At 39.9% G+C, this 13820-nt stretch overlaps 2 protein-coding genes across 5 annotated transcripts in view; one reads left to right on the top strand and one right to left on the bottom strand.

Annotated features, from left to right (window-relative positions):
• Positions 1–2810: 2810 nt before the first annotated feature.
• Positions 2811–3545, top strand: LOC118734342 (cytochrome c oxidase copper chaperone). Of its 2 annotated transcripts, XM_036464064.1 has the most exons (3): positions 2811–2911; positions 2996–3144; positions 3205–3545. In XM_036464064.1, the coding sequence occupies exons 2-3, from the start codon at positions 3011–3013 to the stop codon at positions 3287–3289; spliced, it is 219 nt and encodes a 72-aa protein (XP_036319957.1). In that variant the 5' UTR covers positions 2811–2911; positions 2996–3010; the 3' UTR covers positions 3290–3545. The 2 variants fall into 2 exon arrangements, with proteins under 2 accessions (XP_036319957.1, XP_036319958.1); XM_036464065.1 differs by lacking the exon at positions 2811–2911 and having other exon boundaries at positions 2917–3144.
• Positions 3531–13820, bottom strand: part of LOC118734339 (microsomal glutathione S-transferase 1-like) — a 60491-nt gene continuing 50201 nt past the window's right edge. For all 3 annotated transcript variants that reach the window (XM_036464060.1, XM_036464061.1, XM_036464062.1), the window contains 2 exons: positions 3972–4051; positions 3531–3865 (listed from right to left, as the gene is read on the bottom strand). In XM_036464060.1, coding sequence (XP_036319953.1) covers positions 3613–3865; positions 3972–4051 — 333 coding nt within the window. In that variant the 3' untranslated portion in view covers positions 3531–3612. The remainder of the gene's footprint in view (positions 3866–3971; positions 4052–13820) is intronic.

Below are 13820 nucleotides of genomic sequence, written 5' to 3'. Positions count from 1 at the left end.
TGTGTTAACAAGTAGTAAAGCGTTGTTATTGCTTTAACAAGTATTGTGAATTGTTTGTTGAACAATAAAGTTAATTGTACTACAATTCCCCGAGTATATTTGGGTAATCCCTCAAGGTTTCGAGGATAATCGTAACAGTATTATGGGGTGTTAACACTTTAACGTAAAGGTGTGTTCACACTAGTCCCACAAGGTGTTCTGCTTCTTTTATCCGCAAAACAGAAAGAGAATTCTACGTAGAGAGGGTTGTAATCCCTAAGAGCGGCCGCAGGCCGCCTACGTCGAAATAAACAATTTTGCAGATATGTTTCACTTAATACATCACAAATGTACAAAAACACATAAATACGTGTTAACAAAGAACGTTGATAACAAGAAGGGACAACTCGTTATAATTGTGGCGAAAGTGCGCAACAGGGGCGTGCCTTCTCTTTTCATCCAATCAAAAAACGCACTAGGGCAAAAGAGAAGGCACGCCCCTGTTGCGCACTTTCGCTACAATTATAACGAGTTGTCCCTTCTTGTTATCAACGTCCCCTTTCAGACACGTCAAGTCTTGAAAGCAATTTTTTCGCATTCTCTTTTGTGTTTTCTATTTGATTCCACACGCGTCAACTTTAATTGAATTCAAGTCCTTGGTTCTTTAAATGGGAAGCAACGAAAAGATCAAAAGAGACAAGAAAACTTGAAACGAATTGACGGTACGGAGGTATCTGTACTCTTCCCCTCTCTTCTCACCTCCTTCGCCAACGAACGAGCAGACTTGAAAGCAAGACTTGACGTGTCTGAAAGGGGACAACGTTCTTTGGTGTTAAGCTGTGTTCATTTACTCCATTTATTTGCGTGAAATGCAAAAGTGCAACTGTTTTTTTTTGCAAATATCTCTTTAATTAATTAAAAAAAGTTAATCTCCGTCGTCGGATTATTATTATTTGCGGGCGTGACCTTTTTATTTTGACCAATATCTTCGTTATTACTTAACTTTAAGCAATAGTTGATACATCAACAGATAGAGAATTAAAATATCTTTAATAATTATAGAATAAAAACTAATTTAAAATGCACAATATTCCTTTTTTTGAAGCTCACACTCAACTGTGTGCATACGCAAAGCATTCGCATGTGAACGACTAGTTTATACAGATGTGTGTGAGCGTCCATAAGAATACAAATGGAATTCTTTGTCTTTGCGAACGTTCCCGCTCACGCTCGCCTTGAACTGTATAGCAAGTGAAAAATACACATTTACGGCGTGAGACCGAAAAAAGAGCAGCTGAAGTTAGAGCAGAATTGAGCAGATGCCAAAAAAACAATGGAGCAAGTTAGAGCAACTCAGTTCACAAATCTCATGAAACACTTTTCAGGCAGAAATTCTCAAAACGGTTGCTTGCTCTAAGTTACTCCGTGAAAAAAGCTGGTGCAGAAAATTGTGCTTTAAGTTCCACTTAGCGCAGGCTCATGAAACAAAAACTAGAGTAAGTTAAAGCAAGAAAAATTCTCATGAAACACAATTTTGTGAACAATCTTGACCTGGCGTAACCTAACCTCATTAAAAATAATTCGCACAGAGAAGATAATGTACAAAAAACCCCACTGAAAAGGGGAAAGGAAATTTTAAACAAAAAATTCAATACAAAAACTTGAATAGCTTTAACCATAACCGAAAACTTGTTTGTGTATAGATTCATGTGTCGGTGCCATCAATTGAAATTTCCTCAATTTAATAGGAAAAAAAAACAAACAGATTTGATCTCAAATTGAGCCAAATTTCTATCAGTATCACATCGATGTCGAATTTTCGCATATTTTCTTTTTCCAAATAATGTAAAATAATAAATGAAATCTCTATCGGCGATCACTGAAACGCAGCTAGCAATTGTATACGCGAAAAAGCAATGTTGCCAAGTTTTCTTATTGAACCATGTTCCAATCGTGGAAATTGTTGAAGATCACAGGGTTGCTTTTAGCATTTACACTCTTAAAGTATGTTTGCGTTGTTCAACTTTGCGTTGAATGCCTAAAAATATCAAAATATGAAAAAATATCAAAATATTCGCCATAAAAAGGTGTTTGCATTGTTCAACTTTGCATTCAACTTTTGGTTGAATGGCCTTTCAACTAATTGCTTTCAACAAAGTTGGTCGCCAGCCAACATTTAGCCATTCAACATTTTTTGTGCAACCCTGCGTTAAGTTGAACGCAAATGTTGAAAGAAAAGTTGAACAATGCAAACACCGCTTTAATGCAGAAATGGAGTTGCATTAAGTGGCATTTAGGTGACGAATTTAGTATGGATAAATGTACATTTAGAGTAGCATTTATAGCTAAATGCGCTAAATGTACTTTTACGCGTAAACAAAAACAGCCCATAAATTAGAATAGTTACTAGAGCGAAGCGTTGGGAAGCTTAAAGTGTGTTTGCATTGTTCAACTTTGCGTTCAACATTTGCGTTCAACTCAGCGCAGGGTTGCACGAAAAAAAGTTGAATGGCTAAAAATATCAAAATATGAAAAAATATCAAAATATTCGCCATAAAAAGGTGTTTGCATTGTTCAACTTTGCATTCAACTTTTGGTTGAATGGCCTTTCAACTAATCGCTTTCAACAAAGTTGGTCGCCAGCCAACATTTAGCCATTCAACTTTTTTTTTCGTGCAACCCTGCGTTGAGTTGAACGCAATTGTTGAACGCAAAGTTGAATAATGCAAACACTGCTGTACAATATAATTTTAGTATGTACAGTGTACATTGTACACAAAAGTCGATGCATTGAAAACAAATACATCGATATATCAATGTATATCGGAAGGTCCAAAACATCGGTTTTATTCGATACATCAAATAGCAAACATCGATGATTCCGATGAATCGATGTTTTTGTTTGCATTTCTAAGAAGTGTGATTTGAGAAGGTATAAAGTTGAAAAATATGTGTGATATGCTTTTGAATCATGTAAATAAACCAAATAAATATTTTCATACCATATATTGAACAGTTTATAGATACCATAATGGGGAATGCACCAGTAAAAGAAGTAGCGCAGGCAGCCGCAAATAGTGTCACTGGCGCTTCACAACCCGCGGAAAAACCCAAGTGCAAAGCATGTTGTGCCTGTCCAGAAACCAAGAAAGCCCGTGACGCATGGTTAGTTAGTGATTTGTATTCCATTGGCATGGTTACATATTGGTTTTGTTCTCTTTGTAGCATTGTAGAGCGTGGCGAGGAAAACTGCACAGGTTTGATAGAGGCGCATAAGCAATGCATGCGAGCGCAAGGCTTTAACATATAAACAAACTACTATCGACATGTATTGACTAATACAGTTGCGAATGCTACTTAAGTTAAACTTATAAATAGTTTTGTCTCTGGAAGTTGGGAGCTCTTTTATGCAGGCCTAGGCATGCCATCAACGAATGCATACGCTTATATCTTGTAAATTATAATCTATTTGTTACTTGTTATTATGTAATCAGCCAATGAATGCAATTAATGTGTGAGAATCGCATTATGAATAGAAATGAAATTAAAACTTGTTTAAAACAAATCATCAGGCAATTTTATTTATATGTATGTACGTATAAACTGCTGCTGTAACAAGTCACTCCAAAATACTTAAATATTTGATAACATATCCAATGCCACGGCGCAGGCCATGTACATTGTTATGGCGAAGGCCACGCCAAAAGCAATGATGCGTGATGGCTGCGGTACCGGATAAAAGGCGTAAACCAGAGTGTGCAATATTCGAGCGATTGCCACAATGCGGAAAAGGATGCACGCAACAGTTGGATTTGGGTTAGTGGAAACATACAAAAGTGCCATAGTGAAGTAGGGTAAAATGTTCTCCATGTCATTGCGGTGTGCGCTGCAATAGAAATAAAAAAGTGAAGGCAGATATTAGATAGAAAACGACACCCGAGCTGGAGCTCCAAATATACATTTATGCTTCTGAAAAGTATTTATACACATACCGGCGCACACGTTCCACATGGGGGTCATTGAATTGCACTTCAAGATTTTTGAAAAATAAATCCTCCTGATTAGGGAAAACCTGTATGAGCATATAAACAATTTCAAAATAAATACATTTTTTAGTTATTTAAGTTTGGTTTAAAGTACTATGGTGCTGGCTTATTTACTAAGTTTTTTAGGCATATGAGTCAAACCACGCCAACTGTGTCAATGATTTTTCATTGATTTTCTGGAAAGTGAAGACAATTGTGGGAATCTGTAGATAATTATAGAACAAAAATACACTTTGGACGGTTTTTCGGAATTGCACTTCGTTTTTGTTTTTTTTTGGTATTATAAGAATACTAGCTTATACCCGCGGGTTTCACCCCGCGCTTTTATACAAATATGAAAAATAATTTAATGTTAGATTTTATTTCTGTGCCCATTTCGTTATAGCTCGTTATTTTTTAAGCGAGTTAAGGTATTTAGGCCGTTTAAAACTATGAAATTATAAAATCTCGTATGCGCGCTAGGCATACGAAAGATATCAATCTCTCTAAGTTTACCTTAAAATTATTCCAGGTATACGACGCTTGAACGTGTAACCTTCTTGGAGGTGCCACGTCGGGTTCTAATATTTCCAACCCAAATTTAGTAACCTGGCCTTGATAAAATACCACTTCTCATTACTGTAGCAAATGCCTAAAGAGAGCTTTAGATTATAAGGCCGAACCCGGCTCTCCCTTTTCCATTTAATGAAATTTATTCTGTCAGTACGGCACTTATAAAATAAATCTCCATAACAAATTTAAAATACTTCGAGAGATTTTCTATCCTTTCAGAGATATGTATTAAGAAGTTTTTAGTATGTATGGGAGGCGACATGCTTTCTTTTTTAATAACTCACATTTTTTCCATGAGCAATTGATACATTTTGTATACACAACTCCATACCAAGTTCCAGTATTCTTCCACAAACACTTCCAGGGATATGTGGCAAGAAAAAGTAAATTTGTACTGGAAGTGCCACGCCCCTTTTTCTTATAACCCTAATCTTCTTCCATGAATTTAGAATTGATTTTACATACCCCAGTACCAAGTCCCAGTACTCTACCATGAACACCTCTAGAGATAAGCAGTATAAAACAGTAAATTTGTACCATTCCCACGACAGCCGGTTCTACGTACCGGAATGACTCGGGGTTTCACCCGACCAAGGGCTGTTGTTTCGGCGATCTAACCCCGTTTAGGTCGGCGAAGTATCTTAGAAGTTGTCCGTCCATAGGGCTACATTCACTACGCATTCTCCTACTCAGGGCTGGCATCGAGTCAAACCCTGGGCCAGAAACATACACCTGCTGTGTAGAGGTGCAAAACTATCGATGGCGCTATCGATAGTATCGATGTTTTTTATTTTTCCCTACTATCGATTGTTTTTTGGTCCTATCGATAGTCCGACAGACATGTGATTCAGTATTTATTTTAGTTTTATTACTTCTTTTCTTTTCATTTCTCTTAAACATCCAAGTTGAACTAAAAATTTGGTTGCTACTTTTTTAAAAGAGTAATGTCAAATTTCGAAAATGACGGAAAACCTTGCATCTCTCTTAAAATACCGCTAAAAAACTGATACAAATTAATTTATACCAAAACTTTCAATATTATCTACGCACCACTATTTACTATTTAAGAAAAGGTAAATAAAAACCATTACTTCTCAGATAAAAAATGGGTTCTTCTTCTAAAATTGAAATTTACTTGAGGAATGCCTTATATATGACGGAGGATATCTAAAACCACAAATATAAAATTTCAGTATGCCCAATTTTTTTCCATTTCAATTCATTTCAAATTTTCAATAACTTTACTTCTAACTTAACGGTTAAACAATTAAAAAAAGTGTAGAGTAGTTTACAAGAATATCCAAACGTAGTTTCGAAATATATTCTTAAGGAAATCTTCATACGAAAATTGAGCCAAAACCATATAAATACGATACTATCGACGATATATCGATAGTTTTGAAAATAATATCGAAAACTATCGATGGTCTGACTATCGATAGTTTTGCACCTCTACTGCTGTGTATGCCGAAGACGATTACACCACAACTCCACCTCAGTCAAGTGTAATGCCTGCGAGGGGTGGAGTCACCTCAGGGTCTGCTCGGGTCTACGGACACATAGACAGTGGACCACGTCGTACGTGGCCCCCTGTTGCTCAAACAGAGCAGCCTCCACGGCTAACCATAGTCCGCCCGAGCAGCCCCACACACTCACACAGCAGCCACACACAGTCACCACAACACAACAACATAATAACACCACAGACCGTACCACAGCCACTAAAGACCACATAACACACACAACCGCACCACCACCCACACGCCGCCGCCAACAACTCCTGGTTCCCCCTACAATCTGCACGGTATGTCAGACCAGGATATTCCGTAATGTGACATCAGTCAAGTGCAACACCTGCCTTGGCTGGTGCCACTTTAGGGCATGCTCAGGTCTGCGTACCACGCGAGATTGGACGGGGAACTTCGAGGGCCCGTGTTGCGCTGCTCGGTCGCAGACTCCAATTGCGACGCCCCCCACCACCACCACAGGGCGGCAATCACCACAGCAGCACACACAGCCAACGGCGGCAAGAACATACACTTCACTAACACCCCACATCACGACACGTCTCCCGAACCACATGAAGCTCCTTCAATTTAACTGTAACGGGCTACAGAGCAAGATTGAGGAGATAACCGTCTTCATGTGTCGGCATGGTATATTAATAGCTGCGGTCCAAGAGACGAAGTTGCACAGCAATTCAACTTTGTTGAATTGCGCCGGGTACAACGTGCACCGTCGAGATCGCGAGCGAGATAATGGTGGTGGCTTAGCGTTCATCACGCACCACACCGTGCAGTATCGTCTTATCGAAGCAGACATCGACCGCAGGGATACCACCCTAGAATGTCAGGGCATCGCTATCCGGTCAGGCGATGTCGAGCTCGAAATATTTAACATATACATACCCCTTGTCACCTGCTGCCCGGCAGGATATCACCCTGATATAGGTGCGCTCCTCAGAGGTGAAAACCGTATGGTAGTAGGTGACTTTAATGCGCACCACGATCTTTGGCACTCAAGCCTGTCAAACGATCGTAGGGGAACAGACTTGGCTGAGCAGATAGACGATTCGACATTCTGCACAATGAACGACGACGCACCCACCAGGATTATGGGTAACTGCAGTAGCTCGCCAGACATCACAATAGTCAGCGTTGGTCTGATAAACAGCATAACGTGGCGACCTATGCTGACTCTAGCATCAGACCATCTACCCATAGTCATCTCGATTGATAAACCAACCGACTTTGCCTCCGCCAAACACCGGACCTATATCAACTTTTCTAAAGCTGATTGGAAAGGTTACGCGGAGTTTACCGAAAACACCTTCGCAGCGCTCCCCACACCAACCGACCTCCATCTCGGTGAACGTAAGTTCCGCAGGGCTATCACTGCTGCTGCAGCTCGCTTCATACCGGCAGGATGTATATAGGACCCACGTCCAAACTTCCCTGCCGAAGCGGCTGTTCTAGCCGATGAGCGTGATAGCCTTCGTCAGGCCGATCCCGGAGATCCCCGTATCAGGGATCTCAACGCGGAGATTCGGCAACTTGTAAACGTACATAAGCGGAAGAAGTGGGAGGAGCATCTGAAGACTTGTAATTTCACCTCTGGTGTGAGCAAGCTTTGGTCAACCGTGAGGTCATTGTCTAATCCGACGAAGCACGACGACGGAGTCGAAATTTCCTTCGGCGACCATGCCTCGTCGGACCCGGAGCGATGCGCGAGCTATTTTAGCCGGCAGTTCATACTGCATCCTCCGGTGGACAAAGCCAAACGTCGAGTGACCAGAAGGCTGCACAAACTGCCAACAATTTGTGCCCCCCTTGCTTTCACTTGCGGTGAAGTTCAGGTGGCCATCGGGAAGGCGAAAGCCTCCAAAGCCATGGGTCCCGACGGAATATGCATGCTGATGCTGATTTGGGTCCTGCGGGGGTAGCGTACCTAACGGAGGTCCTCAACTTGTCAATGGCCACTCCCATCATCCCAGACATCTGGAAGGTGGGGAGAGTGGTCCCACTGCTCAACCCGGGGAAACCTGCCAACAAAGGAGATTCGTATCGTCCGATTACACTCCTTTCCCCGGTAGCGAAGACACTCGAGGCCTTGCTACTCCCGTACTTCACAAACCACCTGACCCCAGCGAAGCATCAGCATGGTTTCCGTAAAGTGCACAGTACAACAACAGCACTTAACGCCATAAACACTCAGATAACTCGTGGCCTTAACCGTAACCGTCCCTGTGAGAGAACGATTCTAGTAGCGTTGGACTTGTCAAAGGCGTTTGACACCGTCTGCCATTCCACGCTACTAGAAGATATAGAGGCCTCCTCTCTCCCACAGAGGCTCAAACGGTGGTCGGCAAATTATCTGAGTGGTCGACATTCGTCGGTAATGTTTAGAGACAAAACGAGTAAGCAGCGAAAAATAAAACAGGGGGTTCCTCAGGGTGGTGTCCTTTCCCCGCTACTGTTTAACTTTTACATTTCAAAGCTCCCTCAACCACCAGAGGGAGTCTCGATTGTCTCCTATGCCGACGATTGTTCGATCATGGCGACTGGGAATGGAATTGATGACCTGTGTTCGAAAGTAAACGGCTATGTCTTCGAACTTTCTCGCTTCTTCACTGCAAAGTGTCTAGCCCTCTCCCCTACGAAATCCTCCGCGACCCTGTTCACAACCTGGACGAAGGAGGTCAGGCTACCGCTGGGGATTCACGTCGATGACACACCAATTCCGACGGTGAATAACCCCAAAATACTCGGAGTAACATTCGACAGCCTGCTCTCCTTCTCTGCGCACTCAACCGCTATTGTCAATAAAGTACAGAGCCGCAACAAGGTCCTCAAGTCGCTAGCCGGCAGTACTTGGGGCAAAGACAAAGAAACGTTGCTGGCAACATACAAGGCAATAGGCCGGCCGGTTTTGAACTACGCAGCGCCAGTGTGGTCGCCAGGGACTAGTAGGACGCAGTGGACGAAGCTACAGACGGTACAAAATACAGCACTTAGGACAGCGACGGGATGCCTCTTGATGTTGCCTGAACACCACCTGCACGGCGAGGCGCAAATGCTCCCTGTAAGGGAGCATAATATAATGCTCTGCAAGCAGTTCCTGATCGGGAGCCACAGAAGTGGCCACCCAAGCAGACAGCTGCTTGCACAGGAGCCCTCGCCTAGGCACGTCAGGAGGCATCTATATGAACTGACGGACGAAGTCCAGAGGTTCATTAAGCAACCTCTGGACCCGACAGCTTACAGACAGGCCCTGAACGGCATTCACAGGGACTCAGTCTCGAGTTATGTAGACTCTAGACCTGTGAATGCCGTTCTAGGCATACCACCCCCGGACATAGACGAGACGGAGCTTCATCTGCCTCGGGAGACACGCACAACACTCGCCCAACTTCGCTCCGGGTACTGCAGCAGGTTGAACTCCTACTTGAGTAGGCTGAATGAGGATGTGCCGAATGAGTGTCCGGCATGCGGAGAGACCCCACACGACTCGAAACATCTCTTCGCATGCCCGGAAAACCCGACAACCCTAACGGCCTTGTCCCTGTGGACAAACCCCACAGAAGCTGCACGCTTCCTAGGGTTGCCGTTAGTGGAACTTGACGACAACGACTGAGATACCAACCGATCTGGGCGGGGTTGTTGTAGCCGCTACAACAACAACAACAACAGTAAATTTGTACGGGAGGAACCATGTCCCCTTTTCGAATAACGCTGATTTTCCTCCATGAGTATGGAATTAATTTTGTATACACATCTCGGTGCCAAGTCCTCTGCAATAAACACCTCCAGAGATATGCAGCATAGAAAAATCAATTTGCATGGGAGTTGCCACACCACCTTTTCCAATAACTCTCATTTTTCTCCATGAGTATGGTATTAGTTTCACATACATACATACATATGTATTTCGATACCAAGCTTGAGTGCTTTACTCCAAACATTTGAAGAGATATGCAATATGAAACTTTCAGTCAGTATGGGAGGTGCTACACCTCTTTTCCAAAAACGTCCATTTTTCTCCGCGAATATGAACATGATTTCACACAGTGTTGGCAAACTGTTAATCTGATTAACGGTTAAAGCTGAAATTAGTCAAGAACGTAAACCTACCGGTACGTAAACCCGAGTCAGCTGACACGATCTGTCTTACCAAAGCGCCATGTAAATGAAAACTCAACACCGCAGAATTTTTCTGTAGTTGTAGCCCGTAGCGCAGAAATCTGCGGAATTTAGATTTGTCCGTGTCAGCTGATTTCTCCTTCTTTAGATGGTTGCCACTTCGTCAGTTTTACAGTTCTCGACTAATTTCAGCTTAAAAATTAACGATTAAAATGTTAATCGCGTTTGACGATTAATATTAATTAGTCGTAATCAACTGTACGATTAATGTTAACATTTTTTTAATCGTTAATCGCTGGCTGCGATTACGTTTAATTAATTTAAAACATTAATCTTTAATCCAATTAAAAAGCAAATCTGCTTAATTTGCCTAGTTTGTCCGAGTTTGAAACCAAACACCAGTTATAGTAATTATTTTGTGTTTTACGCTTATAAAAAGCACATAATATAAAAAAAATTATAATTATTGTTATAGTAATACATAAACTGGGAACTTTTACAAACCTAGTTTGTAAAACGTTTGTTGGTATATATCTTAATAAAAAGGAAAACCAACTTGCTTAGATTGATGAGGAAGCCCGACTTAGCCATACCGGATTAGCTTGGTTTGTGTGCACAGGGAAATTCCAGCATGACTTAATTAATTATCAAACCTACTTGATCAAATTAAGAGTTAATGATTAAAAATTAATTTTTTAATCGCGGTTACAATTAACTGTTTAGTCAGATTAAAATTAATCATAATTAACTGTAATCAGACTGAATTTAATCGAATTAACTAACTGATTAAAACATCAATCGATTAATGCTAGCATTGATTTCACATACATATCACTATACCAAGTTTCAGTTCTACCCCACAAATACTTCCAGATATATGTATGTAATATGAAAATTCCAAATTGTATGGGAGGCGCCTTGAGTTACCGGACTTACTTTCAGTCTAAGACCATCCTTCCGAAATCCGTAGTAAGTGTACTAAATTTCGTTCTGATCGGAAAACCGGTTAAGGAAGTAGCCTATTTTTCAATCCAGGTCATAAACCATCTTTGAGCAAAATTTCATTTTCAAACAGGTGGCAATTCTTAAAAAGTAGCCTATTTTCCAGTCTAGGTCATAAGCTATCTGTGTGCAAACTTTCATGCAAATCAGTTCAGTCATTTACGCGTATTAATTTAATTAAACTTTCCTAATACGTGATAACTCTTAAAATAGTAGCCTATTTTCCAACATAGGTCAAAAGCTATCTCTATGCGAAATGTCATGCAAATCCGTTCAGACTTTTCCGCGTATTAATTTAATTAAACTTTTTAGCAGGTGGTAACTCTTAAAAAAATTAGCCTATTTCCCACTGTAGGTCATAAGCTATCTGCTCGCAAAATTCCATTCAGTCGTTTCCGCGTATTAAGTGAACGAAACTTTTTTAACAGGTGGCAACTCTTAAGAAAAGTAGCCTATTTTCCAATCTAGGTCATAAGCTATCTGTGTGCAAATTTTCATACAAATCCATTCAGTCGTTCCCGCATATTAAATAAATTAAACTTTTTCAACAGGTGGCAACTCTTAAAAAAATAGCCTATTAACCAATCCGGCTCATAAGCTATCTTCGTACAAAATTTCATGCAAATCCGTTCAGTCGTTTCCGCGTGATGATTTCCCAAACATCCAAACGTACAAACATTCACATTTATAATAGGTGCGTTCGACAAGTCAAAAATTTGTAATAGTTTTTTCCAAATTTTTACTGGATGGCGTTCGATAACGACAAAATATTATCCAACACACAAAAATTGAGAGAGCAAGCGTTCATTTTGATGCAAGAGAAGCGTTCATTTTGTACTGGCAAAATTTTAGTCAGCAAAAATTATCCAACACGAAAACATATGATCACAAAACATATGGTTGCAATTTTTGTAAACAAAAAAAATTGCATTTTCCGAGTTTTGGTATTTATATGCTTTTTGGCTGCCTGCTATGTGTCTTTATGATAGCGACAACTAGTGTTTACTTCTAGAAATGTTCCTGGCGAACATTGAACGTTCGCTTTCCTTTTTTCTCTATGGAGGCAACATGAATTTCAGTTTGTTTACAAATAAAACATAAACAAAGTCAGCTGGTGTGTCTTCTTCTTCCGGTTTTTGCAAGTAATGGCTAATTTCCTGTTCGTTTACTTTTTAGCTTTTTCCTCTCTTTGGGAGAGAATTTTCGCTTACTCTCTTGATTTTGATTATTGGCTGGTGTTGGCTAATTTTGTTATCGAACGCAACTAATATTAGTAAGATAAGATTGCAGTTTTTGAGAAAAAATTCGTAACTCGCGATCCATTTGATGAAATTTGATGAATTTTTTTTTGAAAGTTGCTGAAGCTTTTCCCTTTACAATAGAAAGATTTTCGGAATAAAATTTGCAAAACAATTACTTCTATAATAACAATAATTTGAACAATTGCAATTATTTATATATTCTAGGCCCGCGATTGCAGTGAAATTTTGGCACAATATACTCTAAACTCTTGATTTTAAGTTCAAAAAAGAAAAAATTGGTCTTTCCAATTTTGACAGTCGCTATCGATTTTTTTGTCACCTTTAAGCGTTGAGTAAATAGCAATTTTCATTTAAGCATGTGTGAGTGATAGCATTTTTATGTTAATTAATGAATAATTATACAAGTACGTACATTATTTAACGTATAAATGCTATCACTCACACAAGCTTAAAGGAAAATAGCTATTTACTCAAGGCTTAAAGATGAGACAAAAATCGATAGCGACTGTCAAAATTGGAAAGACCAATTTTTTCTTTTTGGAACTTAAAATCAAGAGTTTAGAGTATATTGTGCCAAAATTTCACTACAATCGCGGGCCTAGAATATATAAATAATTGCAATTTTTTAAATTATTGTGGTATCTGCTCCGATGTTGTTCGAGAGAACTCTTCAAGCATTCAATGTGCAAATTGTCGTAGTTGGATTCACCCTAAATGCACCAATCTTACTACTATTGAATTCAAGAACGTTGCCAAGAGCATTAGGAAAGGAGAAACGATCTGGAAATGTAGCCCATGTGAAAGTGAGGATAGTGTCCGAACCTTTGATGACTTATCTGACGGTGAGTACGATATGCATCTTGACTCAGGGAGTAAACTTGATGATCTCTTTGAGAAGCATTTTAAGCGTTTTACGAAAGAGTACGAGAAAAAATTTGATGCATTTAAATCTTCAATAGCTGGTAACCTAGCTGACATTAGAATGGAGGCATGATACAATAATTTTTAGAAGGTAGTTTCACTTCAAAATTTTTGACATAAAACGTGTCTGTGACAAACACGCAATGTGGCCACTGTTACGATATAGAACTTGGGGATTATCGCTTGTTATTTTAGATATTTTTTAATAGAACATGTAAAGATTTATATGTTTCATAACTGATCACTTAATTTTTAATATAAATATACGTATTTTATACATACATTTTTGCCACTGCTAATCACATGAATAAAAATCATAAAAATGAAAATATAACAGCAATATTTCTTGTTTATAATGGATTAGATCTAGATTAGTCTTTCCATTGCACCACAACTTATTGGTCAGAGCGATTAAGCTG

This window comes from Rhagoletis pomonella, unplaced genomic scaffold, assembly GCF_013731165.1.
Source record: "Rhagoletis pomonella isolate Grant_MI unplaced genomic scaffold, Rhpom_1.0 Rhpom_scaffold_00002, whole genome shotgun sequence".
NCBI classification, from domain to species: domain Eukaryota; kingdom Metazoa; phylum Arthropoda; class Insecta; order Diptera; family Tephritidae; genus Rhagoletis; species Rhagoletis pomonella.
This window is presented reverse-complemented; position numbering and strand designations above follow the sequence as displayed.